Below are 27,476 nucleotides of genomic sequence, written 5' to 3'. Positions count from 1 at the left end.
GGAGCACACCAACAGTCACAGCTGACACAGGGCCAATGGTCAAGGGAGGACCCAAAACACAACATAAACTGGTTAGAGCTCAGAGTCATTCACCTGGCCCTTCGCCACTTTCACAACACATTAGCGGATCAGCATTTCCTGGTTCTCACAGACAATGTGGCGGCCAAAGCCCAGTCAACCAACAGGGGCACACGATCCAGGTCCCTCATGACCGAAGCACAGGCTCTGAGAACCTGGGCTGAGAGCAACGTAGCCTCCATCAAGGCCGAGCACATATCAGGAGAAGCAAATCATCAGGCGGACTTCCTAAGTAGGGCAACGGTAGACCACTCATAGTGAACCTGCACCCTGCTCTCTTCAGGGAAGCATCAGAGAGATTTGGCCACCCAGTGTTGGACCTATTTGCCAGCTCCAAGAATGCTCCCAAGGTTCTACTCCCACTTTCCATCACCAGGGGGCAGAGAGAGCAGATGCACTTTGAGGTCATTGGCCGGAAGGACTGCTATACGCCTTCCCACCGCTTCCTCTGATACAAGCAATCATCAGAAAGATATTGCAGGAACAAGCAGAGATAATTCTCATTGCACCACACTGGCCAAGATGGCCGTGGTTTGCAGACCTCGTAAGCCTTTCTACATCCCCACTATGGAGGATTCCACACGATCAAATCTCCCTCAGCCAGGGGGCTCTACTTCATCCAGGGCCACAATGGCTCCAATTAGTCTCCTGGCACTTGAACGGAGCATCCTAGAAGGGGAGATCTTTTCACAAAGAGTCATCAGGACAATCCAGGCCTCTAGAAGGTCTACAACTAACAGAATCTATGACTCCAAATGGAGAAATTACTGTAGCTGGTGCACAAAACAACAGCTAGACCCCTTTAGCATCTCGATCCTAAGGATCTTAGACTACCTAGCAGAAGGCTTGGATAGGGGATTAGCGCCCAACACAATTCGCAGACAGATGGCCGCCTTATCCACCATTCTTACCTATGGCAACTCTGAACCACTAGCCAGGCATCCAGTGGTACGATCCTTCATTAAGGGCGCAACAAACAACAGACCACTCGTGGTCCACAGATATCCTTCCTGGGATCTGCCTAAGGTTCTACAGGCCATTACCTTACCCCCATTTGAACCTCTTCGGACCTGCGACTTACAATATTTGACCTTTAAGGTCGCCTTTTTGGTCGCTGTTACTTCAGCTAGGCGCATTTCAGAGCTGGCAGCACTATTAGTTAGAGAGGATCTGTGTATCTTCCACACGGACAAGGTAGTCCTACATTTGGACCCTTCCTTCATTCCCAAATTAATTCCCTATTTCACAGAACACAGGAGGTAGTGCTACCAGACTTTTGCCCTGAGCCCTCCTATGAATTGGAGCGCAAGTGGCACACCTTAGACGTTCGCAGGGCTTTAAGACAACACATTAAACGAACGACACCCTTCCGCAAATCAGAAGCCCTGTTCATCTCCTTCCACTCTCATGCAAGAGGTCAAAGGGTCACAGCATCCACAATCAGAAGATGGATTAGGAGGTGCATAGAAGAGGCATACAGGGGACAGTCGTTAATAGTCCCCAAGCAAATCACTGCACACTCCACTCGCAGTGCTGCCACTTCAGCAGCCTGCGTGACTCAAGCACCGATTGAGGAAATATGCAGGGCGGTGATTTGGGCATCACCTTTCCCCCTTTATAAGACACTACAAGTTAGATAGGTTCGCATCTGCAGAGGCCTCCTTCAGCAGGAGGGTCCTCCAAAGTGTAGTATCAGAGAGTGGGACACAGGCCCAGACTGACTCCCATCTGTAGGGACAGTGAGGCTTTGGTATGTCCCATTGGTGAATTCTCCACTCGTCATGCTGGAGAAGGGGCATTGTCTTACCTGAACACCTTTTCTCAGCATGATGATGAAGAATCCACTCCTGCCCTTAGGGTCAGTCAGGTCCTATGTGGGGAGAGAATTGAGCCAACACAAGATTACATAGCCAACAGCTTTTGCCTCAGTCGAGACTGGGAAAGGGGCGTCTCAGGAGGAGAGGTGGAGCAAAAATTGTCTGACTTAAGTCTACAGGCAGAAGACAAGCAGAACCCATTGGTGGATTCTCCATCGTCATGCTGAGAAAAGGCGTTCAGGTAAGACAATGCCCCTTTTCTGATTTCAGTTTTCAAAAATCTCCTTTAGTATTTTCATTGTTAGAAGGTTTTGCAACATTTTACAAGTTTGTAAATCTTTCTTCTCCCTAAAATCTTTGGTCCCCTCTAGCGTTCAGTTTTTGAAATCATGAAATTACTTAACTTTGCTTTGTGTTGTAAAAACCAAGACAGAATCTATTTCTGATAAGAAGTTACTTATTCTTTATAATTAATTTCAAAATCTGTAATAAATGTAAAAAATTGAATATTCCAATTTTATCTGACTTCTTAGTCTATTTATAACTTTGATCTCAGAGATCAAAATCTTGCTTAGGTTTTTTTTGCTGTTTATTTCAGATTATTTACATTCTTCAATTTATGATTAAAATTTTCATTCAGGATTGAATGTAGACTCACCTGGTGTTTTCAACATCATTCCAGTGGTCTCAAATAGCTTAGATGTAGTCAATGAGCAATTTCTGAAAATAATTATGAAGTGAGGTTTGCAAACTTAGTGTCTTTTAAAAGTCTCCACATGGTTGTGAGCAAGATAGCAAATCTGTCAATATCCATCTCGAGAATCCAAATAAAACTCCAGGTTCATTCCGTTTCCAAAATTCTTACTGTTTATTGAACACACGGCATGGTAATGTTGAAGCAAAACTAACTCTGAAGTTCCCAGAAACCAGTTAATAGAATTAAACAATAATTTCTCCGGCCAAACCCCCACCCTCTCATGTAGTTCATGTAAACAATTTCACATTGTTATGGGAACTGTCTGCTTCCTCACCTGCTGTAGTGTGCTTGGAAAGGTTCCAGTCTTTCACGGTCTTCAGTGGCATTGTAGAGATTTTATTTCTCCATCTAACCAATTCTAAAACAACACCTCCCCCTTACTCTAATGGCAAGTTGAAACAAAGAGGCACGTAGCTGCCAAAGTTTCATTCTTGACATATTGACGCCCCCGAAAGAAGAATGAATCTGGAAATCGTTCTTGACATACTCTGTCTAAAATGCATGTGGGCTATCTCCAATCCTCTCCTTATCCATAGTGGTTCCAAGGAACTGGTCTGCTCAATCCCAGATTTTCCTGTAGCCATTTTTAAGAAGTACTGTGTTTCCCCAAAAATAAGACCCGGTCTTATATATATATATATATTTTTGTCTTATTTCCGGGGGATGTCTTACCTGCTTACTTTAGGACTGCTGCAGCCAGGCCTCCCATGACATCAGTCGCGCTGCTGCCTGAGTTCTTCTGTGGCCACTTGTGGCAGCACGCCATATGGTGTATTATGTCACTGAGCTGCTCACACCAGGAGGCTGCATGATTCATTGTGCCAGTGCTGCTGCTCGTGGCAGGAGGTCATGTGGCTCATAGTGCCGGTGCTGCCGCTCGCAGCAGGATGCCATATGGCTCGTCATGACAATCGTGCTGGTGCCACCGATCGCAGCAGGAGGCCATGTGGTATGTTGTACAGTGGCACGCGTGAGGTTAGTCTCAGTCACACTAGCCACCCTAATAGTATGGTGCTAAGCTGCAGCCAGCCCAGCTTAGCAGCATGGTATTCTGCAGTACAGTATGCAGGGTACTCTCACTGCCCTGTACTCCCAACGCCTTGTTTTCTGCCCCCCCTCCAGATGATTTTTGCAATTTTGGCCCTTTGTGAGACAGCTGCTGACCATGCAAGGCCTTCTTCCCAAAGTCCTGCAAGGAACGGGCTATGTACAACCTGTGAGAAGAAGGCCTGGCATGGTCAGCAACTATCTTTCCTGGCCTTCCATGCTCACCTCCTCTTCAACTCCCTCTCCCACTAATTCACTTAAACCCTCACATTTTTGCCCTTTTAGCTACCCTGCACTCTGCTGGCTTTGCCTCTTGCAAGGAAAGCAGATGCCTCATGAAGGGCCAGGCTGGGAGTGCTTTTTCAGCAGTGGGAGCAAGAAGACAACAAAGGCAGTTGGGAGCAGCAGAGTATAGGGCAGCAGGGCAGCAGAGGGCAGGACAGTAGAGATGGCAGAATGCAGGGTGGCCAAAGGGGCAGAGAGGAGGGAAATAGGTGGGTGTGAGGACTTGAAGTTCCTCTGCAGTTGCAAGTGCCAGGGCTGTTTGCCAAGCGCCTGAGTTTGTATCATGTGACTGTAGGGGCATTCCAAAGAGATAACGTGGGAGACTGGGCACAACTACTGTTTGTTCAGCATCACCATAACTCTGAATGGTTGTAAATTAATGGTTGTTAACTAAGTTCAGATTGCAAATCTGCAAGAGCCGTCTGCAGCTGTCATGTGCAATGCAATTTTTGTCTTGAATCCAAAGATTTGCACAGCTTTACTGGTCAACAGCTTTCTGCTGTTGAAACAACTACAGACTAGATACTCTACTGTAAGAGATGTTCTGATCAGGAATTAATAGGATAGGGAACTCTCTCCTGTTTCCAGGCAGATAGCAGCAGGAAGGCCTCATTTGGTAGAAAAAAGCAACACAAGTAAATCAGCCTTTGAAGACGTTCTGCTTATCATTCATTGTTGCTTCCTATATTTAGAGACCAAATTATGATTTCTGATTATGGTTTGTTGCTGGGAAATAGTTTGCTGTAAGGGTCAGATGAAGGTACAGTGACAAGCACAAGTTTTTGTTGTGTGCTGATTTTCCTATTTCCAGGACCAGGAGGCCTTGCTCAAGCGCTCAAGCCTTAGTCATCCTCTATTGGATGACTGCAATATGCTCTACATGGGGCTGGCCTTGAAGACCACTTGGCCATTACAACTATCCAGCATGTAGCAATGCACTCAATTCTGGGTGTTTCATAATTTTCCCACGTTACATTGCTGTTGTACAAGCTGCATTGGCTTTCAGTTCCTTCCAGGTGCAACTTAAAGTGCTGGTTATTGGCTTTAAAGCCATAAATGGCATGACACCAGGTTCTCTGCAGAACCATGTCTCCTTCAGGATAACTGCTCCTACCATCAGGTCAGATAAGGTGGCATACTCCAGTGTTGCCATCTGGCCAATGCCTTGGAGGTGCATCTTTTCCATGGATGCCCTTGTCTTTTTTGGAATAGCTTCTCTGAAATTCAGAGGGCTACTACCCTTTTAACCTTGTGGGAGGGTTGTGAAGACCTGCCTCTTTCCCCAAGCACTGGGCTGGGTTGGAAATGAGTTTAGCAAATGTAGAGTTGATAGGATATTGTGGTGCTGTGGTTGTAAGTATGATGTCTTTTGGGAGAAAGTTATATTTTTTCTTTTTGTTTTTTCTTTTTGATGTTGGTATGAGCTGCCTAGCATTATCATGCATAAGATAAGTGGCCACATAAGTTTTGTAAATGAATAAATGAGTCACAATCTGCATTACTTATGAACTATACTTTCTCCCTTTTTATGAGAATCTAAATTTTACACTGAGAATGGGTAATCTTTGGAAAGGGAAGGGTTACATTCAGTATTTTTATATTATATTTTACACTCAACATTATATACAAATAAATGAATAACAAATTTTGTGTGGGTTGAGGGTTGCAAAATTGGTGGCATTACATGACATGGGAATGATTGGTTTTGTGGAGGAATAGGAATGGGTTTTTTTAAAGACAAGTAGTGTATAGAATGCAAGAATTGGACCCATCCCTACATGTGCATATCCCACAAGCACATACCTTTTTAATTATTCATCTTTCTTAGTTATTCTTTTTCTTAGATATCAACTGTGAATTACGATAGGAAATTAGCAATCTGGCCTGGCCCTCTGTTAGTTGACAATCAGTGGCTAATGAGGTCAAAATGTTTGGTTTTCTGTTTTTAATGGTGGCAAGAAACAGTGATCTGTTAAATGCAGGTCATGTAAATCTATTGGTCAGAGGTAAGATTTAATTGGGGGACTTTACAGGGCATGCCTTTTGTATCTAAGGTTGAACATTATTCTTTCATAGTATAGACATTAAAAATATTATTTTCATAACATATTTATTAATATAGAATATTCTTGTAATGGCCAAATGTGATTGGACGCACAAGGAATTTGTCCCCAGTGCATAAGTTCTCAGTGTACATACAAACAATAAAATGATAAAAATAAGATACCAATAGGAGAAGGTAATAGGAAAGATGAAAAGGATAATATTAATACAGCCCTACTACATGGGTAAATATCCTTAGGCATAAGATAATGCTGTGGAAATTAAGTCTTTAGTAGAGTGATGGCATGAGGAAAAAGACTAGTTGTTTTGGCATTCAATGCCCTCTAGTGGCATCCCAAGGGAAGGAATTGAAACAGTTTATATCCAGGATATGAAAAGTCTGTAGATATTTTCTCAGCCCTCTTTCTGGCTCATGCAGTATATAGATTTTCAATGGAAGACAAGCTGGTTGCAGTTGTTTTTTCTGTAGTCTTGACTACCTGTACCTGTCCTGTTTGGCTGCTGTACCAAACCACAGTTATAAAAGTACAAATGACAGATTCAATAATTCGTCTGTAGAAGTGTATCAGCAGCTCCTTGGGCAGTCTGAGCTTTCTGAGTTGATGCAGGAAAAACATCCTTTGTTGTGCCTTTTTAATGATGGTTCTAATATTAGGTGTCCATTTCAAGTCCTGGGAGATTATAGAACCCAGAAACGTGAAGGTCTCTACTGTTGATACTGTGTTGTCTAATATTGAAAAAGGTAGTAGAAAAGGAGAATTCCTCCTAAAATCCATTGTCATATTTACATTTTTAACTGTTCAGCTCCAGATTGTTCTGGCTGCACCACAGGACCAGTTGTTCAATCTCCTGTCTGTATGCAGACTCATCATGGTTTCAGATGAGGCCAATGATTATTATATCATTGATAGGACCAATATATTATATCATTCATATGACCAATATATTAAATTATGCCTTGCAAATTTTTCTCCTCCAGCATAGATTTAACAGTATCTCATCTTTTTCTTATTGTTCCAGGAGACAAAGATGGCAGCAAAGTGACTACAGTAGTAGCAACTCCTGGACAAGGTCCAGATAGGCCCCAAGAAGTTAGTTATACAGACACTAAAGTGATCGGGAATGGATCTTTTGGTGTTGTTTATCAAGCCAAACTCTGTGACTCAGGAGAGCTGGTTGCCATTAAAAAAGTTCTGCAAGACAAGAGATTTAAGGTAAAGAGATAAAAAATATTATTAAGAATAACTTCTGTCCTTCTCTTTCATTCCTTTCTGATTGATTTTTCTCCAAATAATAAATATATTATATACATTGATATTTCAAATATAGTCTGGTGCAAAACAAACCTTGTGCTGAAATATAATGTATTTTTAATTTGATAGATGGACAATAAATAAAGAAAAAGAAAAATTGACTGATTTAGTGTTTTTATTTTAGTCATAAAGATGAAGGTTTCCCCCCAAAAAACTGAATGTGATTGCTTAGGGAAACTAAATTAATAGGATAATTTTAATAGAATAATTTTACAACAAGCATTCAGTTACTATTTTATAGAGAATTTGTTGCTGGGTTCTTGCTTTGCACTAGAGCACAGTTTATTTTCATTGTGGTCTATTGAATAACAGTTGGTTGAGTTATTTAGTGCATTGAGTTCTAAACCATGGTTTACAAAGTATAATGGCTGAGGTTGTGTAATACTTGAAACTTATACATATAAATAGATAGCTATTTATAATGTGATTTAATATGTATAAGTTTTAAGTATTGCACAAGCATGGTTTAGAACTCAATACATTAAATAACTCAACTAATTGTTATTCAGTAGACCACAATAGCTAGCTATTTATAATGTGATTTAATATGTATGTTTCAAGTATTGCACAACCTCAGCCATTGTACTTTCTAAACCATGGTTTAGAACTCAGTGCACTAAACAACTCAACCAATTGTTATTCAATAGACCACAATGAAAATAAACTGTGCTCTATTTGTAATTTTACATAAGGTTTTATTTGGAAATGGCTTTTTTAAAACTTCTGTTCTTGGTTTATATCCAGCTAGAATGGCTATTAGTTTACAAACACCAAGTAGCACTTAAGATGCATTTTTATTCAAGTACATGAATTTCTGTATCTTATTCTACAAAAGCTGAGATAGTGAAGTTTCAAAAGAAGTGCCCAGAAGTTAATTTTTCAAAAAGCAACCTGGCATGATATTTTTAAAATTAAGGTTTGGTTATTTGGTTATTTAAGGTTTGGTTGGTTTATTAATTTATACTTGGTTATTTTTGAGTAAGTCTTCTTAAATTTAATATTATAAAAGAAATTACATATATACATACAGCTGGACAGGTCATTTTGGGCAACAAATTCACCCTCATGATGTATGGAGAATTCCAAGTGAAAGCATCCCCAGAATTGTCTTTGTTCTTCGTTAAAACACAGTCAGTGAAGAGGAGCTTGTCACTTCTGTACTTAATTAAATTCATCATTGAACTGCTTTTATTGTTAGAATATTTTTCCCTAACATTCTGCCAGTATTTGACTTCTTTTAATTAAAATTTATTGATCTGGAATGGTATAGAACAAATTTTGAGTGTCTTCTGACGACATTGTTTTAGATGCATGAAGGATATTTACTCCTCTGTTCTCAAGGCTATTATTCCCAAATGTTATTCAGAAGTATTGTTGCCAAGCCAGGTCTCCCCCAATAAAACCTTTCATTTCCATTTCTTGAGTGAAGAAATTTGTATTTGTCTTGATTAAATCTTGCTCTGTTATTTTTGTGTGTAGAACCATAAAGGAAGTAAAGATGATCTAATACAGCGGTTCTCAACCTATGGGTCGCGACCCCATTTGGGGTCGATCGACCATTTTTCGGGGGTCGCCAAAGGCGGCGATCCGCCATTTTCTCCCCTCTGGGGGCGGCGCCGCGTGTATGCGCCGCGCATGGGGGCGCTGCTGCGCGTGCGCGCCGCGCATGGGGAGACGCCCCCATGCACGCCGCACTGCGCATGCGCATACCATTTGTGTGACGGGGGTCGCCGTTACACAAAGGTTGAGAACCGCTGATCTAATAGATCCTACAATAAATGGGAAGTTAAAGACCATAAGATTTAAGATTCCTTACAACCATAAAGTTGTAAGGAATCTTAAATCTTATGGTCTTTAATTTCCCATTCATTGTAGGATCTATTAGATCATCTTTAACAGATGACCATTCAGCTTCTCTTTGAGGAGTTTTCTAGCAAAGTAGAACTCACCACTTTAAGCAGTAGCCTGTTCCACATACTGACATTTTATATAGTCAGGAAGTTCCTGTGTTACTTAAATTTACTTCCTTGCATTTTCAATTTATTGGTTCTGTCTTTCCTTTTGAGGCAACAGTGAATGCCCACTTTCTCTTTTTGTGACAACCTCTGAACATATTGAAAATTGCTATCATATCTCCCCTTGGTTGTATTTTCTATAGCACAAGTCCCCAACCTTTTGGGCACCAGGGACCAGTTATGTGGAGAGAGATTTTTTTGCGGACTGGAGGGGGTTGGTTTTGTGTGCTGCCTGCATTCCGCAGATGGGGCTCTGCTTGTTTGCTGACATGCCACGGACCGGGGGTTGGGGACCCCTGTTCTATAGGCTACACATGGTAGAGTCTTTGGCTGTTCTTCATCAGGTTTGTTTACTGATCTCTCAGTTTCCTGGTAGTCTTCTGAACCTGTTCCAGTTTGCTACCCTCATTTTTTTAATGGTGGTGCCCAGAGTAGACTTTAAATAGGAATTTTAATAAGGCAGAGTAGAACAATCACTTCCTGTGATCTGAATTCTGCATTCCTGTTAATGCTTCCCAAGTTGACATTTGCCCTATTCGTAGTATTATAGTGCTGTTGGCTCTTGTTTAACTTGTAGTTGACAAGGACATCCAGATTCTTTTCATATATATTACTACTAAGCTAGGTCTCCCACAGCCTTTCATTTTCTTTACCCAAATTTGGAACTTTATATTTTAGACATTTTATTCATTTCAGTTCATTGCTGATTTTTTTTCTCTCTCTAATAATCCATCCCAGCTTTCTCTCATAAACTTAATGGGTTACCTTCAATTCCCTTATCCAAGCAATTGTGCTTTATTTATGTTATAATAAGCTAACCCTCCCACCCAATTTTGTGTCATAAGAAAATTTGATAAAACATTTCTTTTATTTCTTCATTTGAATCATTAAAAAGAGTTCAAGAGAATACATCGTGGACCAAACTTTGATCTTCCTTTAAGGAACCATTGACTACTTGATTGTTTGAGCTAACTGTTGATTCACTTAATTGTCATGGCATGCTATCTATAATTAACAAGTCAGGTGATGTGATGAACTCCTACAATTCCTGCAATTTATTAAGTATAAAACAGTGAAACAAAGTTCATATGATTAACATGTTTTTGACAAATCCTTACTGACTTACGATAATTGTGCATTGTTGTTAAGTTGCTTAGATTTGTTCAGTTTGTGATCTACTATGGAATATTCCAGGTATAAGTATCACATTCAGTGATGTGCTCCGTGGATTTTGCCCTCTTTCTACCATCTGATACTTTATTTATTCTCCAGATATCTTAGAGATAATACATAAAGATTCAAAAAACATTATTGTTCCTAGGATATACTTAATCTAATCTTGGAGATTAAAACTGATTAAAAGTTAGGAAGTATTAATCTTATTGTATTTCTGTGAATCTTAACCTTCAATTTTATTCCTTCACCTGAAGAAACTTTTAGTGTTTTACCTACTTCCACCAAAATATATACCCTTTTTGTTTATGCTTTTACTAAAGTTAGAACCGTTCTATTAGTAAATAGCAGAATCTTGGTAGTTAAAATAGCAGTATAAATTGTATTATACTCTCAGCATTTTCCAGATTGCTTTGATTATCCTAATTTTCAAATAGGGAGATATAGCACACACAGACCTGGAATACTGTCTCAATCTCTGGGGCAATCCATATAATTGTTTTATTTAGATGTTGCATAACATCTACTGTTATTGACATTATTTTCACATAATAATGCTAGTAACAGGCTCTGGTTATTATCCTGAGTCCTATGACTGGCCTATTCTTCCCTGGCCATTGCTAGCTGCTGCTTCAATGATAATTGTTAGATTGGAATGCTTTACCTTCCAACTGTTACATCAGACAACTTGGGAGAGTAGCCCAGCTTCAACTACAATCTTTTTGGCCTGATTTTCCTGGGAGTCTAGGGATAGGGATAGATGGAATTTTGGTGAAGTGTGATGAGCAGATGCTGGTGATCCACTTCAGTAGGCCTTCCTCCAGATTGCTGAATACTAGAGGTAGGGGCAACTTGTGGATATTTGTACTGGGGTGCACTAGATGTGAGAATGGAGCATGTTGTCCAGTTCTAGGTGGGCATTGAGATGGGCAGAAAAAAAACTGGGAAGGGAAGAGGGCAAGTAGTTCCATCATTGTTGTGACCAAGGAGGAAGATATAGTGGGAGGTTGAGGGTGGGTCACTCAAAGGGGCAACAGGACCAGTGTTAAAACTTGTCCTGCCTTCCAGACCTCAATATTTATCCTGGAAGCCAGGTCATTGGATCCTTGGTGGCCCTGGACTCCAACAGCTGCTTCTGAATGCCAGACGGGTATGTAAAGACCTTCTTCATCCATGACTTAATTATGGATGAGGCAGCTGATCAGGCATGTATAATTGAGACCTGGGTGAGTATGCAGCAGGGGTGCCCCTCTTAGAGATATGCCATCTGAATTTGGAGTCTGGCATCAACTGCCACTCTAGTACAAGAAAATATGGTACTTGTTATCCAGGAAGCCTTGATGTTTTCATAGGTTCTAGTCTGCACCTAGTTGCATACGAGTCTCTGGTTGAAGATGATTTTAGGAAACAACTGAGTTTGTTATTGCTATACTGGCTTCTTCTTTACAGCAACATCCTTGCCTGAGTTGATAGATTCTGTTGCTAGGTTGGTGATGGAATCCCCAAGGGTTTCTTGGGCCTTGGGGGTCTTAATCTCCCCCTGGGTGATACTGAATGATAGGCAAGTCAGGAGTTCACATGCACCATAGTGACTAAGGATCTGACTCAGATAACTGAAAGTTCAACGTATTGGGGGTTGCACACTAGTTGTGGCGTTTATCTTGGAGCAGTTGCAACATGATCTGCATATAGAAGATGTTATCATAGACTCTCATAATGGACATCTCCTCTCTGATTCCATATTGGTATTACCCTCCAATAGGGAGGTGGGAGCTATTAGATTGGTGCACCTCAGACAACTAATAGACCCACAGTGTTCCAGAAAGAGGTCCTCCCCCCCGCCACAAGGATCTGATGGATTATTAAGCTGAGGTCCTAGTGGTGACTTGGAATTAGCAATTGACAAGGGCTTTAGACTCTGAGTGGAAATGATAGCAAGAACATCGTTGTCATTTGTGGGTGCAGACGAAATTTGAAAAGTTATTCCAGTGTATGTTATTCATGTAGGGTTTGGTGATTGAAGTCCTTTAATTCAGGGCTTTTCAACTGGTGGTACTTTAGCACTTGGCTGATGGTACGCGAGCCCTAGTTAATTGTAGTGGGAGAGGGAACCAGTTAAAGTGGAGCTACACGGACCTGGAGGAGATCAGCCGGAGCTGCAGAGCTTGGCAGAATCCCCAGGATCTGTGCACGTGGTAACATGGTAATTGGAGCTTCCAGTGCACCCGGAAGAGAAAAGGAGGAGGAGGATGGAGAGAAGAGAAGGTATAAAAGGGGCAGATGGAAAAGAAAAGAGGCTTTTCTTAGCAAAGCAGTGAGAGACAGAGTGAGAGGCCTGTTTTCGGAGGAACAGCGACCGAGCGGTCCGTTTTCTGAGGAAGGGTGAATGACCAAATGGCGTGTTTTTGGGGGAAGGGTGAGCAAGCGAATGGTGTGTTTAGCAAGCACGTGTTTTCAGGCGAAGGTTGAGTTAGTGAGCAAGTGAGTTGGGTAGGAGCGCAGCTATAGCTGATTTGCGCTTCTGCGGAGCCACCCAGAAGCGTGGATCAGCTGGAGCCTGGTGCTGATCCTGGCGCTTCTGTTAAGTTAGCAAGCAGCATGTTTTCCAGTGAAGCATGAGCAAGTGAGCTGGACAGGAGCCCAGGATCGGTGCACGCAGCTTCAGCCAATCAGCTGTAAAACCACATTTCTGGAATTCGGGTTAATTTGGGGTAAATATTAAGGCAGCCATAGTTTATTTTCCAAATCTGGATGAAGGAAGTTTAGAAAGCTTCAGATGGGATGGCTTCCTTGTTCCTAGGTATCAGGCTGAGGAGGGATAGGAAAACCTTTTTTTGTTTGGGGGTCAGAGGGGCTCCATTGGATGTGGCTTTTGGTGGCCTTTTGTGGGGGGAAGAGTGGAGGTTCTAATGATTAAAATGGGGAAAATAGGCTGCTAATCTCCTGGGAATGCAAACAAAGGTGCTGGGAGTCATCTCTAATTATGGACTGGTCATTTTTGTCTTGAAAAATAGACTTGTAGAAACCCTGGAAAAATATCTGGATTCTTCAGAAGGACCCTGTTGCCTTTCCTGTTTTGTTAACTATTGCTGAGTTATTGCTAAGGCTCAGAGTTGCTCATTGGTCCAGAATTTTTTATTTCAATAAAACAGTATGTTTTATTTTATTTTTTTACTGTTGCCTTAAGATGAATTGGGAATCTCTGCCCAATCATATTTGCTGGAGTATATTTCCCCTCAGTCTACCCAGAATGGTCCTTCTACCTGTGGCTGTGTTGTTGGAGTTCAGCAACAACAAATGTTGTAACTTTAATTTGAGAGGGTTGCAGCTGGCCTGTCTGATAGAATTGATCCTCTCTAGAACTTCTTCTCTCTGATAAAAACAGGGCTGGGAGGGAATGGAGCTTTGAATGATCTCTATGTAAATCAGGTGGTTTTGAAGAAGGATATCCATTCCTTTCTGAAAAGTACTTAGAAAGGTGCTCTCAACTTGAATAAAATGTGTAAAATTCTTCAGTGCAGTTTTGTGGGTGGGAGCAGACGCTCCTAGGTAGCTAGGCAGCCACATCAGTAAAAGGTCTGAAGCAGCAGTGCTTTAATTGAAAAATGAGCTCTGACTGGTAGGCAGCTCACTGAACACCTTGCATGTGGAAGTTGGTTGCACAACAGCTAAATTATTAGACATATGAATATTTCTGTGATAAGGTAATCATTACTAGAAAAGTGATTAAGTATAAATTACTGATAAAAGTAGTCATTATTTAGTGACTGCCTCATTACCAACTGATGGCAAAAATAACTGGGCAACCTATCCTTGCATTTAGAATCTTTGCAGGTCTGTAAAGCTGAACAGAGTTCATAATCACAGCAGTGGCATCTCTTAGCTACTGCCTTACTTAATGACCAAGTAACCAGTTCCACATGTGGATGGTAATTGAGGATATCTGTATTGTCAAAAGCCAAAGTGCAGCTATTTTCAGAATGAGTGACCAGCTACAGTAAATCTATCTGAAAAGCTTCTCAAATGTGGAGCATCTGGGCGGGTGTACTTTATCACTTTTTCCCTTTTTTTGTCGTTAAATTGTTTTACACCTTGCCAAGCCACTGGTGGTACTCAAATATTGTCATGTCCTAAAAGTGGTACAGTCTGTGAAAAGGTTGAAAAGCCCTGCTGTAATTCATAGGAAGAATATTAGGTGCTCCCAAAAGTGACTGAGAGGATGGGTGAGAGTAGCAATGTTCTTGTACAAAGCAGGGTTATGTGCAGCATCAGTATGGGGTGGGAAAGAAGACAGTTGTAAAGCATCTCAAGTGTTGGTTCAGCTTCCATTTTATAAGTAAATTGAATTGAAACTTTGCCACTAAGATTTCTGGACTGCTGATGCTGATGTTTAGTGCCAAGTCACTTCACAATAAAATCTTGCTTATCTGTTATTTGACCGTAGATGACAAAATGACTTAACACTGTAGCTGCTAATGACCCAGAGTCAAAACAGTCATTGCTTCCATTTTCTGTTTGTTTCTTGACAATGATAAAATATTTGATAAAGAATGGCAACTACACTCACCTAATGCTAATGCATGTGACTAATGGTAGTCATACCATGCCTTGTAGCTACAAGAGGTGGAGTTAAATATTTCCTGTCATGTCCGACTTCCGGTTTTGCGTAGTAGTGCAGCAGCTGAGGGATCACGGGACTCTGATTTCTGCCTGCTAGGAGACCCTAAATGGGCTTGAAGTTGCCCTGTAGAGGCAATATAGAAGGGGGGAAGTACCGCTGATTGTGGAGAGACAGCGGTCAATCTGATTGGTTTGAGAAAAGCTCTCCAGAAAGCAGCAGGAGAAAGGCTAGCTTAACTTCCAAGTCTAGCCCAAGCTACAAGCAACCAAAGTCCAAAAATACTACTTCAAGCTGACTATAAACAATGTGTTTGGAACTGGGTAAGAACAGTGATTTTCTCTCTTCTACTTGGAAATTGATTTCCTGGAAAAAAAAGAAAAACCCCAAGAAGCAAAAAGCCTCCAAAGGTGAAAAGGAGGGGGACCTTTGCCCCACCCTCCTGCAGACAGAAGCAACAAATTAAACTTTTCAGGGGGAACAGAAATATACTGAAATAAAAAGAATATAAGACTAAATTTGGATAAGTTTGAAATTGGTGGAATCTGTTAAGATTTTCCTTTTATATCATGAAAATAGAAGTAAATAATTGTCTATTACTGAAAGAACTGGTGATGACATATAATGGTGGATGAAAATGTGCAACAGCAGCTTTTCTATTACAGGGACTGGCAAAGCCCAGAAAAAGATAAATTTGATTCTGGTGACCTTCAGTATCTTAATAACAGAGAACAGCTGTGACAAAAAAGAAAAGAAAAGAAAAAAGAAAACATTTTGGGCTATCTACAAAGTGAGAATTATAAACTCTTAAAAAAAAAAAAGATTTGACCTTTCTGGATTACAAATACTAACTCAACTGTGACTTTAAAGCTATCTGCAGAAAAACGAAAACCCTGATTTTTGGCTATCATGGAAAACCAGAGATCTGCTGAAAGAATATACCAAGAAAAAACAAATACTTTCCAGAAGGAGATATATGCTATGTTGCAACTAATCCAAACAACCATAATCTCAAACTGAGGAAATTAAAAATAATTTTGAAAACATAAATGAACACATTTCCAATTTAACTTTACAACATAAACATTCTCAGAAAATAAAAACAATGAGTGAGCAGAAAAAAACAAGACAACTGAATACGAGACAAGAGAGAGATTCCAAGGTGGAATTTAACAATACAAGGAAGTATGACTTAACCCAGATGGAAAAAAATTAGAGGAAACTCTGGACATGGAAAAGACAAATTATACTTTAATATTACAAAATGAGTTTGAGGACAAGAAAAAAGATTTGGCGAAATGGAATTTGCCAGGAGGATTACAAGAACTTGAGAGACAAAAAATAATAAAATCAAGAAAGAAAAAAAAGAAAAGATTTTCAATGAATACGAAGGGGCGAAACCTTCCTCTAAAACAGTGGTGGCAAACCTATGGTGCCAGAGGCGGCACTCAGAGCCCTCTCTGTGGGCACACGCACTGTCGCCCCAATCCTGGGCCTTCAGCTGAGTTTTATAAAACCTTTTTGCTTTAGGCCTCTACCGCTGTGTGGAAAAAAAAGGTTCAATCAGTCAATTTCAACTTCTCGCGGGAAAAAAGATCTTGCAAAGTTGGAATTGATTGAACTTTTTAGTCCCACCCAGTCTGCCATTACCACCGCAGCCATACCCAACCAATTGGCCACACCAATGGGCCGGCACTCGACGATGCATAAGTGGGTTTTGGGTTGCAGTTTGGGCACTCAGTCTCTAAAAGGTTTGCCATCACTGCTCTAAAACATCTTACCTGTTTTGCCTTTTGTACCTGCAACAACATTTATAAAATTATGGGAAGCATATTGAATAGGAAAGATGTTGGGCAAAAAAAAAAAGTTTAAAGTGAGAATTAAGAAATTAGATGATACTCCAGAGGGAGTATTTAAAAATTAAATATTTGTTTGAATATGTTTAAAAAAATAGAAAGATTTTGAATATAAATGAAGATTAGTTTAAGAGGGATGAACCCCTCAAATAATATAGTATGTCTTCTTTCTTTTTTCTTTTGTGTTTGGTTTTTTGACATGAGAAATATAAACATTTTGGGATGGTTTATATAAAAGAAATGCTTTCTCTATTTTGTCTTTTTTTCTTTAAGATATGAGAAATGTAAAAATGGGATGGCTTGTATGAGAAAAAAGATTTAAATACTTAAGTGTAACTAATTTTGAAAAAATCTTAACCAGTAAGAACGCTTTGAATATTGTAGGGAAAACAAATTTAAATAAGAATTTTGTAAACAGGATTTATGATGAGGCAATCAAGATGATCAATGAAAAGAAGCTTTATATTAATGTGGTTATTATTTGCAGAAACATGAGAAAAATGTCTATATTTAATTGTCATTTATTTAAATAAGAACTGTATTTAAGGTTGGTGAAAGAATATTATTGGAAGAAGATGAAATAAAGTAAAGCTAGTATATGGACTATAGAATTATAGAAATTAATTGTTATTGATTGTTTTTTAAACAATTAATCCAAACAATTGGATTAAACAATCCAAACAACACGCTTTATACGAAATGTTAAGGTATATGTTAAAAATCAATAAAACATACCGTATTTTTAAAAAACATTTCCTGTCATATCCCTAATTTGATATCCATAAAGTTTGTAATATCTATCTTGCAACCCAGTGGCATTCCTAATTACACAAGTAGTTGAAAAAATCCCAAGATGTTGTTCATAGCAATTTTAACATCCATGCTGAGGATATCTTGATAGAGCCAAATTGGGACATAATTGCTTCCAAGACTACCATAGAACAGTGTTTCCCAAACTTGACAATTTTAAGGCATGAGGACTTCAACTCCCAGAATTCCACAGCCAGCAACGCTGGCTGTGGAATTCTGGGAGTTGAAGTCCACATGCCTTAAAATTGTCAAGTTTGGGAAACACTGCCATAGAATACTTCCACATTGTTGTGTGACCATTGCATAGTGCAAGATATGCTCTTGATTTAGTTTTTGCCTCAGCTTGTGTTGATCTGTACATTGAGGGAAATGAATAATAGCATTCTCAAAATCAGATTTAGTGAAATTTGGTCTTATTGTAACAGTCCCTGTAATCTGCCTGAGTAGGAAAATACTCATCTATCCATAGAGACTTAAGGAATTCAGTGAACTATTTATATTTAATATTGTATGGTGACCTATAGTAATTAGGGCTGGTAATTCTGCTATTTTCATGTTCTCATTATGTAATGCTTCAGTTTGTTAAGTAGCGACAAGATTCATTCGTTACTTATAATAGATCATATACTACCCACTATCTTCTAATAGCATTTGAATGTCTTAAAATTTCTTTACTCTTCCATCTTTGGTAAACATTCTATCCAGCTACATATTACCAATTTTTTGTTCCATTTTCCCTCTCAAACTCAACTACTTTGATCTTTGACACAGTAATTTCCAGATCACTACTCCATGTGGCATCATGTAATCTGTTTCATTCTCCAGCATGATGAATGTAGCATCCACCGGTGGGTAATCTCAGCCTTCCTGCTTAGTTGGGACTAAGTCAGAACTTTAGCCACGCCTCCCCTGGGCGGTGCCTAACCCAGTTTTTGACTTAGTCTCAGCTCAGTAGGACACAATTTGCTTGGCTCTGACGTTCCCCCCCCCCGCACAAAAAAAGAGCAGATCTTTTGATTTGGAAGCGGGGAGAAAGAAAAAGGCCAAGACAAAGAACATAGAGCCCTCCAAAGCAGTTGAGCGAGAGGCCTCTAGGAGACATCAGGTGCTGGAGAAGGAGTTCTCCAGAGCTCAAAGGCTCAGGTCCAGTGAGGCTGAAGTGGTTCCTCCTGTTTCACTGGACCCATCCCCATTCGGGCCTCAATTCGCGCCTTCTCATGATGCCCCTAGGGCATGGTCTTCTCAGGGGGAAACTGAACAGGTTGGTCCCTCTCCTCCTCCTCCTCCTCCTCCTCCTCCTCCTCCTCCTCTTCCTCCTCCTCCTCCTCCTCCTCCTCCTCCTTCCATCACACAACAGGCCCCTGAAGCAGCATATACTTCCACTGCAGCTGGAATTCGTTATTCAGACCAACAGGAGGCATGGTCAGAGCAGTTCCAGGCGTTCATGCATCATGCCTTTGGACAGTTGATGGCCTCATCCATGGCTCAAAGGTCTCTATAGGTACCACCACCTCTGCCCATATCTTTACCTCAAACGGGGCGTGCCCTGTTAATTGGCGCTGCTGATTCTGAGACAGCCTCTCAGTTAGGGGAAGAAGAATCTGTGGACCTGGAGACGACAAGACATTCCTATATCAGAGGATGAGGAAGCTGCACTGGATCCGGCCCTGACATTGGGTCTTTTCGATCCTTCCCTGTTCAGGTCATTGCTTATGAAAGCCTGTACTACGGCCAAATTGGCTGCTGAGCAGGAGCCTAAACCATCTACCTCCACTGCACAAGAGTCTAATCCCTTGTTTGCAGAGCAAGTAGTTGAAGAAAGACAAATTCCTTGCCCAAGTGTCTTCCGCACCACTGTGGAGAAACAGTGGTCCTCATTGGCCACTCTGCCTTCTCCCAATAGTATGGAAAAGAAACTCTTTAATGTTTCCTCCTCATTTGCTTCCCTTCTAGAGGTGCCTACTGTTGATACTCCTCTTACATTATTGTTCTCCACATCCACAATTCCGGGAGATATGGCTGAAGCCCTAAAGGCGGAGGACAAGAGGTTTGAATTTTCTCTCCGCAGAGCTCACCAGGCCTCGGCATGGGCGATCAGGGCGACAACGTCTTAATCCTTTTTCGCAAGGCGTCCATTATGTGGCTTCGTGAACTGCAGGCCCTGATTTTTCCTGACCAGGTGTGTGCCCACCAGACATTAGGAAAATTACTTGCTGCTTCAGAATATATGGCAGATGCATTTCTCCATTCTGCCAGGTATTCTGCCAGATCTATTGCGGCCACTGCCTCATCCCGCAGTTGCTGTGGTTGAAACAGTGGAGGGCAGATTTAAAATCCAAGTGGCGCCTGTCAACAGACACGTACAGTGGTACAAAACTGCTTGGTCCTATTCTAGAACTATACCTTATAGGGGGGAAAGATAAGCGCAAGGTTCTTGCGCACCCCTCTAAGAGGCCGGATAAAAGGCCCCAGCAGGAATTCTGCAAGCAGGCCTTTCGTGCTGGAGGTTCCTGGGAGTGGAGGCAGCCCTTTCGGGCTGGGCAGTCCTGGGAATGGTCCAGAGGTTCTCGATCCTTTTCCCCCAGACAGGATCGACAGCAGGACCGCCAAAATCCTGGAACCAGGGGTCAGTTCCAATCCAAGCATCCCTTTCAAGGGTCCGGGAGTCGTCCTTACAGGTGGTCCAAGTGATGCCAAGGTGGATCCTCCTCTAGGCGGTCGCTTAGCACTATTCAGCAATGTTTGGGAGGTTACCACCACTGACTCTTAGGTAAGGGAGACCATAAGATACGGTCTCGCCCTGGAATTTATAACCACCCCTCCAGAACGATTTATTCAGTGTCCCACCTCAAGAACCTCAAACAAGGCCGAGTTAGTATCCACGGCCATATCCCATCTGTTAGAGATAGAGGCCATAGAACCGGTACCTCTGGAACAGAGAGGAAGGAGATTTTACTCCATTCTGTTTGTGGTTCCCAAGGCCTCGGGGGGGGGGTTGGGGGTTGGAGGGTCATATTGGATTTAAAGGGACTCAATTACTTCCTAACCTACAAGAGGTTCAAGATGTAGTCCCTAAAATCCATTCTGGCCAGTATCAGAAAAGGGGATTTCCTCTCCTCTATAGACCTGACAGAGGCGTACATCCACGTCCCTATCCTCCCACAACACCGCAGATTCCTATGGTTTTGTTACGTGCACCGGCATTATCAGTACAGGGCTCTACCCTTCGGGCTTTCCTCGAGTATTCACAAAGATATTGGCAGTCCTGGCAGCCCATGTCAGATTAATTCTGGTGCGCGTACAATGTTACCTGGCGATATAATTATCCAGTCCAGTTCTTTCCGTTCCACCTGATCAGACCTTCAACTAACAATCAATACTCTTCAGGAACACGGATTTTCTGTGAATTTCAAGAAGAGTCACACACCCCTTCAACTTGTCTCCTTCACCTAGGAGCAATAATAGACTCAAATCTTTGCAAGGTTTACCTCTCACAGGAGCGCAAAGACAGTATCAGGTCACTTGTCCACAAGATCCGGAGAGAGAAGGTGGTTCCACTGGTCCAGCTGTCTCAGCTGTTGGGGAAGATGGTCTCCTGTCTGGGAATCATTCCGTGGGCCAGACTACATTCCAGAGCTCTCCAGTGATTCCTTCTTCTCTTCCAGAAACGGAACGAGTGCTTCCACGAGGAAGGTGAGAGTCCTACATCACACACTGTTGTCTCTTCTGTGGTGGACGTTGTCAGCAATGAACAAGGGATCCCTATTCAAGGAGCCTCTCAGGCTCACCTTGACTACGGACGTCAGCCCGTTCGGCTGGGGCGCCAACCCACAGACTGACATGGCACAGGGTCAATGGTCCCAGTCAGATTTATCGCACAACATAAATTGGCTAGAACTCAGAGCAATCCATCTGCACTTTGTCAATTTTCCGCCCTTGTGGTGGGAAATTACGTTTTAATTCTGACAGACAACGTAGCAGTCAAGGCCCATGTCAACAGACAAGGATGGACTTGGTCGTGGTCTCTCAGGTTGGAGGTCCTGGACCTGGGTCTGTGGGCAGAGTCCAACCTGAAATCTATCAGTGAGGAGCACATATCTGGGGAAGCGAATCGCCAAGCTGAGCAGGGTCACGGTTGACCACTCGCAGTGGCGTCTGGACCCGGCCCTGTTCAGGGAGATCTCGGAGAGGTTCAGACAACCACAAATGGATCTGTTTGCCTCCCCGACAAACTCCCAACTACCCAGATACTTCACAAGGTTTCCCTCACTGAGGGCGGAAGGAACGGATGCTCTCCGCAGTAAGTGGCCCAGGGGGCTCCTTTATGAATTTCCTCCTCTCCCCCTGATACCAGCGACCATCCGCAAGCTTCTTCAAGAACGGGCGGAAGTAATCTTAGTTGTCCCACACTGGCCAAGGTGACCGTGGTTTGCTGACCTCGTGGATTTGTCCCTCTCCCCACCGTGGAGGATTCCGTCGGGTCGCATCTCTCTCAGTCAGGGGAGACTTCAACACCCAGACCCTCAGTGGCTTCAACTAGCTGCTTGGCACTTGAACGGCAGAATTTAATTAGACAGTCCCATTTGTCTGGGGTGATTTCAATAATCCAGGCCTCAAGGCGACCCTCAACTAATAGGATTTATGATGCCACATGGAGAAACTTCTGCACGTGGTGTTCCAAACAGAACCTTAGACTGTTGGTGGTCACCATTCCTGACATATTAGACTACCTACTGGAGAGCCTGAATAAGGGTCTATCGCATAGTACCCTCCGCAGACAGGTTGGGCCTTATCAACTGTCCTCACATGCGACAAAGATCCACACCACAACAAAATCAGCCATTAACTGCAACTCACAAGATGGAAAATGGCCATTTTTGCCGTGGCGCAGATCTGTGCCTCCTCTTGGCCTCAGCCCTGGCGGTGTGCTTTCCTCCTGCCAAAGCGCCGCCCGCCTTGCCTGGTACTGCCCCAGCCAGAGGCAAAGATCCGCGAGTGTGTGCCCACAGGGACGGCTCCGCATGCCACAAGTTCGCCACCTTGGTCCTACAGGAACAATTTGCGCTTCCATTTGAGATGCAGAGAACATAGACTCATCTCCAACAGCCTGCACTGTCTTCAACAAAGAAGGGACACAGCGTAGAAAACATCTTACAAGCCAAGAAGGCTCCATACACATTTGCACTACTCAGGTGACCCCGAGGACACAGAAAACTTCCAAATGACCTCAACAACTCTCTAAAAAAATGCTAACGACCAGCATCTATCCTTTCATTCCTCACCATCCTTGGGTGAGAAGTGAAACATCTTCAAAGAAAAACAAGAAAGTTCCAGTTGCCTCCTGAAAAAGCACCTTTGGGACTCACTACTGGGACTTGCAATGCAGGAAAAAATGGCCAGAGACATATCTGATAAATTTGTAATGATTTTTTTCCTAGACAATTCTGATGTTTCATAGATTCAATGGCACAGAAAAGGGTGACCAGATATTTAGTGGCTACAGCATTCAACATGCTGTAAGGGAATTTTTCAATGTTGGGGAGGGTGTTATGTAAAGAGATGTGCTAAAGTCTTTACAGTTATATTTATGAAGAAAGAAAATAGAAAAATGTTTTCATCTCTATCCTCCAATTTTGCAATCCAGAATCATTTAAAGCTGAATGATAATATTCAAAGCAGACAAAAATGAAGTGTATAAAACTACTTGTGAGATTTTTATCATGAATTGAGTGGTATTCGACTGGACAGTTTAAAAAAGGGTTTACACAAATACATGCAGGATAACATTATTGTTGGCTTTATGCTAAATCCAGTATTGAAGAAACTAAGCCTCTTGATACCTGTTGTGTGGGAAGGTGCTGTTGAGCCCTTGTTTTGCTTGTGAGTGTCCAGTTAATAGTTGGCTTACCATTGAACAAAATGCTACTGTATGTATACTTACGTACATTTATTCATGGAGATAAAAAATATCTCTCTGGAGCCGTGGTTCTCAACCTTTTTAATGCCGCAACCCCCAACCGGTCGTAAGTTGAGGACTACTCAACTGGTGCAGCAGCACCGTTTGCAGAATAGGACTTTTGGTGGGCTCGGCAGGGCAGAGACAGCCTGGACAATTCCTATTGGCTTTTGAAAGCCAATAGAATTAGACTCTATTCAAGAGAGTCCATTCTACTGGCTTTCAAAAGCCAATAGAATAAAAGGGAGTAGCACAGCTAAGAAAAAAAAGGGGGGGGGGAAATGGCGGACTGCGTTGTTTGGCAACCCCCATGAAATGGTCGTTTGACCGCAAATGGGGTCCCGACCCACAGGTTGAGAACCACTGCTCTGGAGTTTAGATTCCTCTCCCCTTAGATTTTTTTTTTTTTGGTATTCTCATCATAGAGCCATGTAGTTACGACAAGATTTTTAGCCACTGAATTTAGTGGGGAAAATAATTACTTATAAAAAAATCAGATGTATGTATGATAATTCCAAATTATTCTTGATAATTGTGGTCTGAATAGATCATTATCATAGATTTAGCAGGGGACATTCTTGACCCTCTGCTGAGTCAGGTGATCCAGATGAAAGTGTCAGATCTGAGATTCACTTGAACATAACCTGTAAAAGAGAAACTTCTCATCTCAGGGTAATTTTTATTGTGTAGCTCCTAATGCTATATTCTAATAATACTACTAATAAAACAATATTTTATTGTTCCAGTAATAAAATAAATCTGCAGTAGGAATGTAGGCAAAAATTATTCCTTGACCTACATTCCAAAATTAGAGAAAATGTTTTGATGTTCTATATCACATCCTGTCAGTTTCTTGACAAGTACTATCTTATCTCTGTTCAGCTTGGTTTCCAGTGCTAATAATGCCCAGCTTTCAATCACTGTTTGTAGGACTTAGTGTCTAGATCTCTGATTATTCTGCCTGCCCTTCTCGGAATTTGTTTGAATTTATCTAAATTGTTCTTAAAGTTGGAGTGCAGAACTGGACACAGAGCTCAAAACAGAGTTTCACCAAAGTAAAAATAATTTAAGTGCATGTCTTTATTTGTATTTTTGCAGCCCAAGTTTCTATCTTTACAGGTAAATATGTATGTGACATGAGGGCATGTGTTTCTGCTTATAATTTTTCTCATGTTTTCCATTTGAGGCTTTCTTTGTATTATGGCTTCTGATCACCAGATGTCCTTGCTTATCAAAGATCAAATTTCTAATCTAGTATTTTTCGAACTACAGAAAATGTATTATTTCTTCTAACCTCCATATGTCAATTGTTGCCAGAAATAGTTTTCAAAGAGATGAAAATATTTTTGGTGATCTCCCCCATTGTTCCAGTCTTCTCCAAATTTTTGGTGATCTCCCCCATTGTTCCAGTCTTCTCCAAACTTCAAACAATTAAGTTGCAGCTGCTGCATGGCTGTTTTCCAATGACCTTGGTATTTTGCCTTTTCCTTCAGCTTATTTTATTTTTATTTTGAGACCATTCCCAGTTGATTCTGTTCTATCAACAATAAAACAGCAACATTACAAACAACTTGTACTTTAGTATTCTTATTGAAAAAAATAATTGAACCCTCATTAAGCTTGAGGCAAAGGTACGGTGAAATAAAACCGTTTTAAGTTGTTTAAGCAAAACCACGAAGGTAAGAGTGGTATGTACTTCTCTCAAGCAAGAGTTCTATAAAGGAAAGACTGTTACTAAGAAGACTTGCCTTTTATCCATGCCCCATGTAACTTGGAAAAAGAGAAAGAAGGAATAAGTAAAACTTCCTCATAATAAAGGTAGTATGCTTGTTTCCTCTAAGGAGAAGTGCAAGCTTTAAAAATCTGAAACTGACAATTTCAATCTAAAACAAAATGCTTAATCAAAGCCAAATCAAAGCTTAAAACAAGGCCATTTTTGAACAAGTAGTTTCAACGTCTAGTAATCATTTTACTTTTTTAAAATTCATGATGTACTTGGATTTTAGAAGAATTTCTCTAGCATTTGCAAATACTGTAATCCTACTTTTCTGCTCCTTGGCCTGAGGCTGAGAGGGGAGCATAATGAAAGCATAAAAGCCCTGCTACATGAAACTGTAGGACCATGTAGTGTCACATATAGTGGCCACCTGACTGCGTTTAGAAGTGGGTGAGGGAGGCTGCCATTTATAAATCTAATTGCTCAAACTGAAACTGGCCATTTTGGACTATCTGTTATGGAATATGTAGAGAGAAATTAGAGTGAAATTTGGTTCTTGAGTCATCTTTGTTGTCCCCCTCTCAGCATTTAGTGTTCTTCTTTTGCAGGCTCTACACTTGGGTGTTACTCGTGGTAGTGTTTTTGACTGAGCTTACTTCGCTGAGAACGTTGCTGTGTTAATATTTTGAAATAGAAAAACATGCAAACTGCTACTACTCAAAGTTTTCTTTGGAGCAAGCAAGTAGTATTTATTTTTTAGAGTTGCTGCAAGCAAAGTTCATAATGGAAAACGTATTTACTCATAATAATATGAAGAAACATATTTCAAATCTATAGTCACCAAAGTATTTTTTCCTACTGCAGTTCTTTCTTGGGTATTAGAACTTTGGACATTGAATTATAATATCATAAAATATTAAGAATTGGAAAGAATCTTGAAGATCATCTAATATAAATCTTTCCCCAGTCAATAATATATTACTACAGAATCCCCAAGAGATGGCCATCCATCTTCTATTTAAACATTTCAAGAAAGGAGACCCTACCATTTTCCAAGGCAGTCTTTGCCACTGTTGAACAAAAATGAATTTTATCAAGAATTCATTGTTCATTGTAAGTACCAGCTTCAAACAACTTAAACTTTATCTCAGATGGACAATATGAAAAATGAGGCAACTGCATAATAGGAAACAGAAAATGGAAAACTGTAATCCAATTAACTAAATACATATTGTTGAACAGGACAAGTATTAGTGATGCTAAATACATAGTTTATATTTAGAAAATTAAATAGAGTGGGTACTGCAGCAAGTTTTAATCTGAAAGATATACATTCAAAATGAAAAGTTTGGTTTAAAAATTTAGTGTGCTTAACTAGTGCTAAAAATTTGGGAAGTAATGGGAAAAGTTAACATTGTGAAAACTGAAGTAGAAAAAATATTAATATATGAAAGAAAAGTTTGCAGTGTTAGTCACAGTAAAGTTCAGAATATTAAAGCAGTAATTTTCTGGTGAAATGTAAATCTATAAAAGCTGAGCACAGGGAAGAGACACTTTTGAATTATTGATTCAGGGGTGATTACTGAAATTATCAAACTAAATCAAATTATCTTTATTCGGTCAAAGATCAGAAAATAAAACACAAGAGTCACAATTAATATAAAAGGAAAAATTAGTTATTTTAAAATATCTAAAAGGGTTAAAGTTAATACTATGGTATACTGTGCAGACAATAGAACAGTGCTTGGCTGTGTTCAGTGAAATAAAATCAGATTGATCTGATAATAATCTCTTGAGATAAAACATATTGGAATTACCAGATATTTAGTAAAAAGTGGAAATAATAATTCCCGGTGAGCATTGGCATAGAGAGAGCAATAGAGAATAACATGTTCCATTGGTTCAATTATTCCTCAATTGCATGGACACAGTCTCTGTTTAAAGGGAATTTTTTGGTATCTTTCTTCTGT

General features: G+C 40.9%; 1 protein-coding gene across 7 annotated transcripts in view; it reads left to right on the top strand.

Moving 5' to 3' along the window:
* The window catches only part of GSK3B (glycogen synthase kinase 3 beta), a 192,600-nt gene that overhangs the window by 49,663 nt on the left and 115,461 nt on the right, over positions 1–27,476 (top strand). For 6 of the 7 annotated variants that reach the window (XM_039366604.1, XM_039366601.1, XM_039366603.1 and 3 more), the window contains exon 2: positions 7,069–7,262. The exons of the other annotated variant lie outside the window; for it this stretch is intronic. In XM_039366604.1, the coding sequence (XP_039222538.1) occupies positions 7,069–7,262 (194 nt within the window). The remainder of the gene's footprint in view (positions 1–7,068; positions 7,263–27,476) is intronic. 7 annotated transcript variants of the gene reach the window in all.

The sequence above is a fragment of the Crotalus tigris genome, unplaced genomic scaffold (assembly GCF_016545835.1).
Source record: "Crotalus tigris isolate CLP2741 ecotype Arizona unplaced genomic scaffold, ASM1654583v1 scf7180000020347.5012614909:4044961, whole genome shotgun sequence".
NCBI lineage: Eukaryota > Metazoa > Chordata > Lepidosauria > Squamata > Viperidae > Crotalus > Crotalus tigris.
Note: the sequence above shows the minus strand (reverse complement) of the source record. Positions and strands in the feature narration are given on the sequence as shown.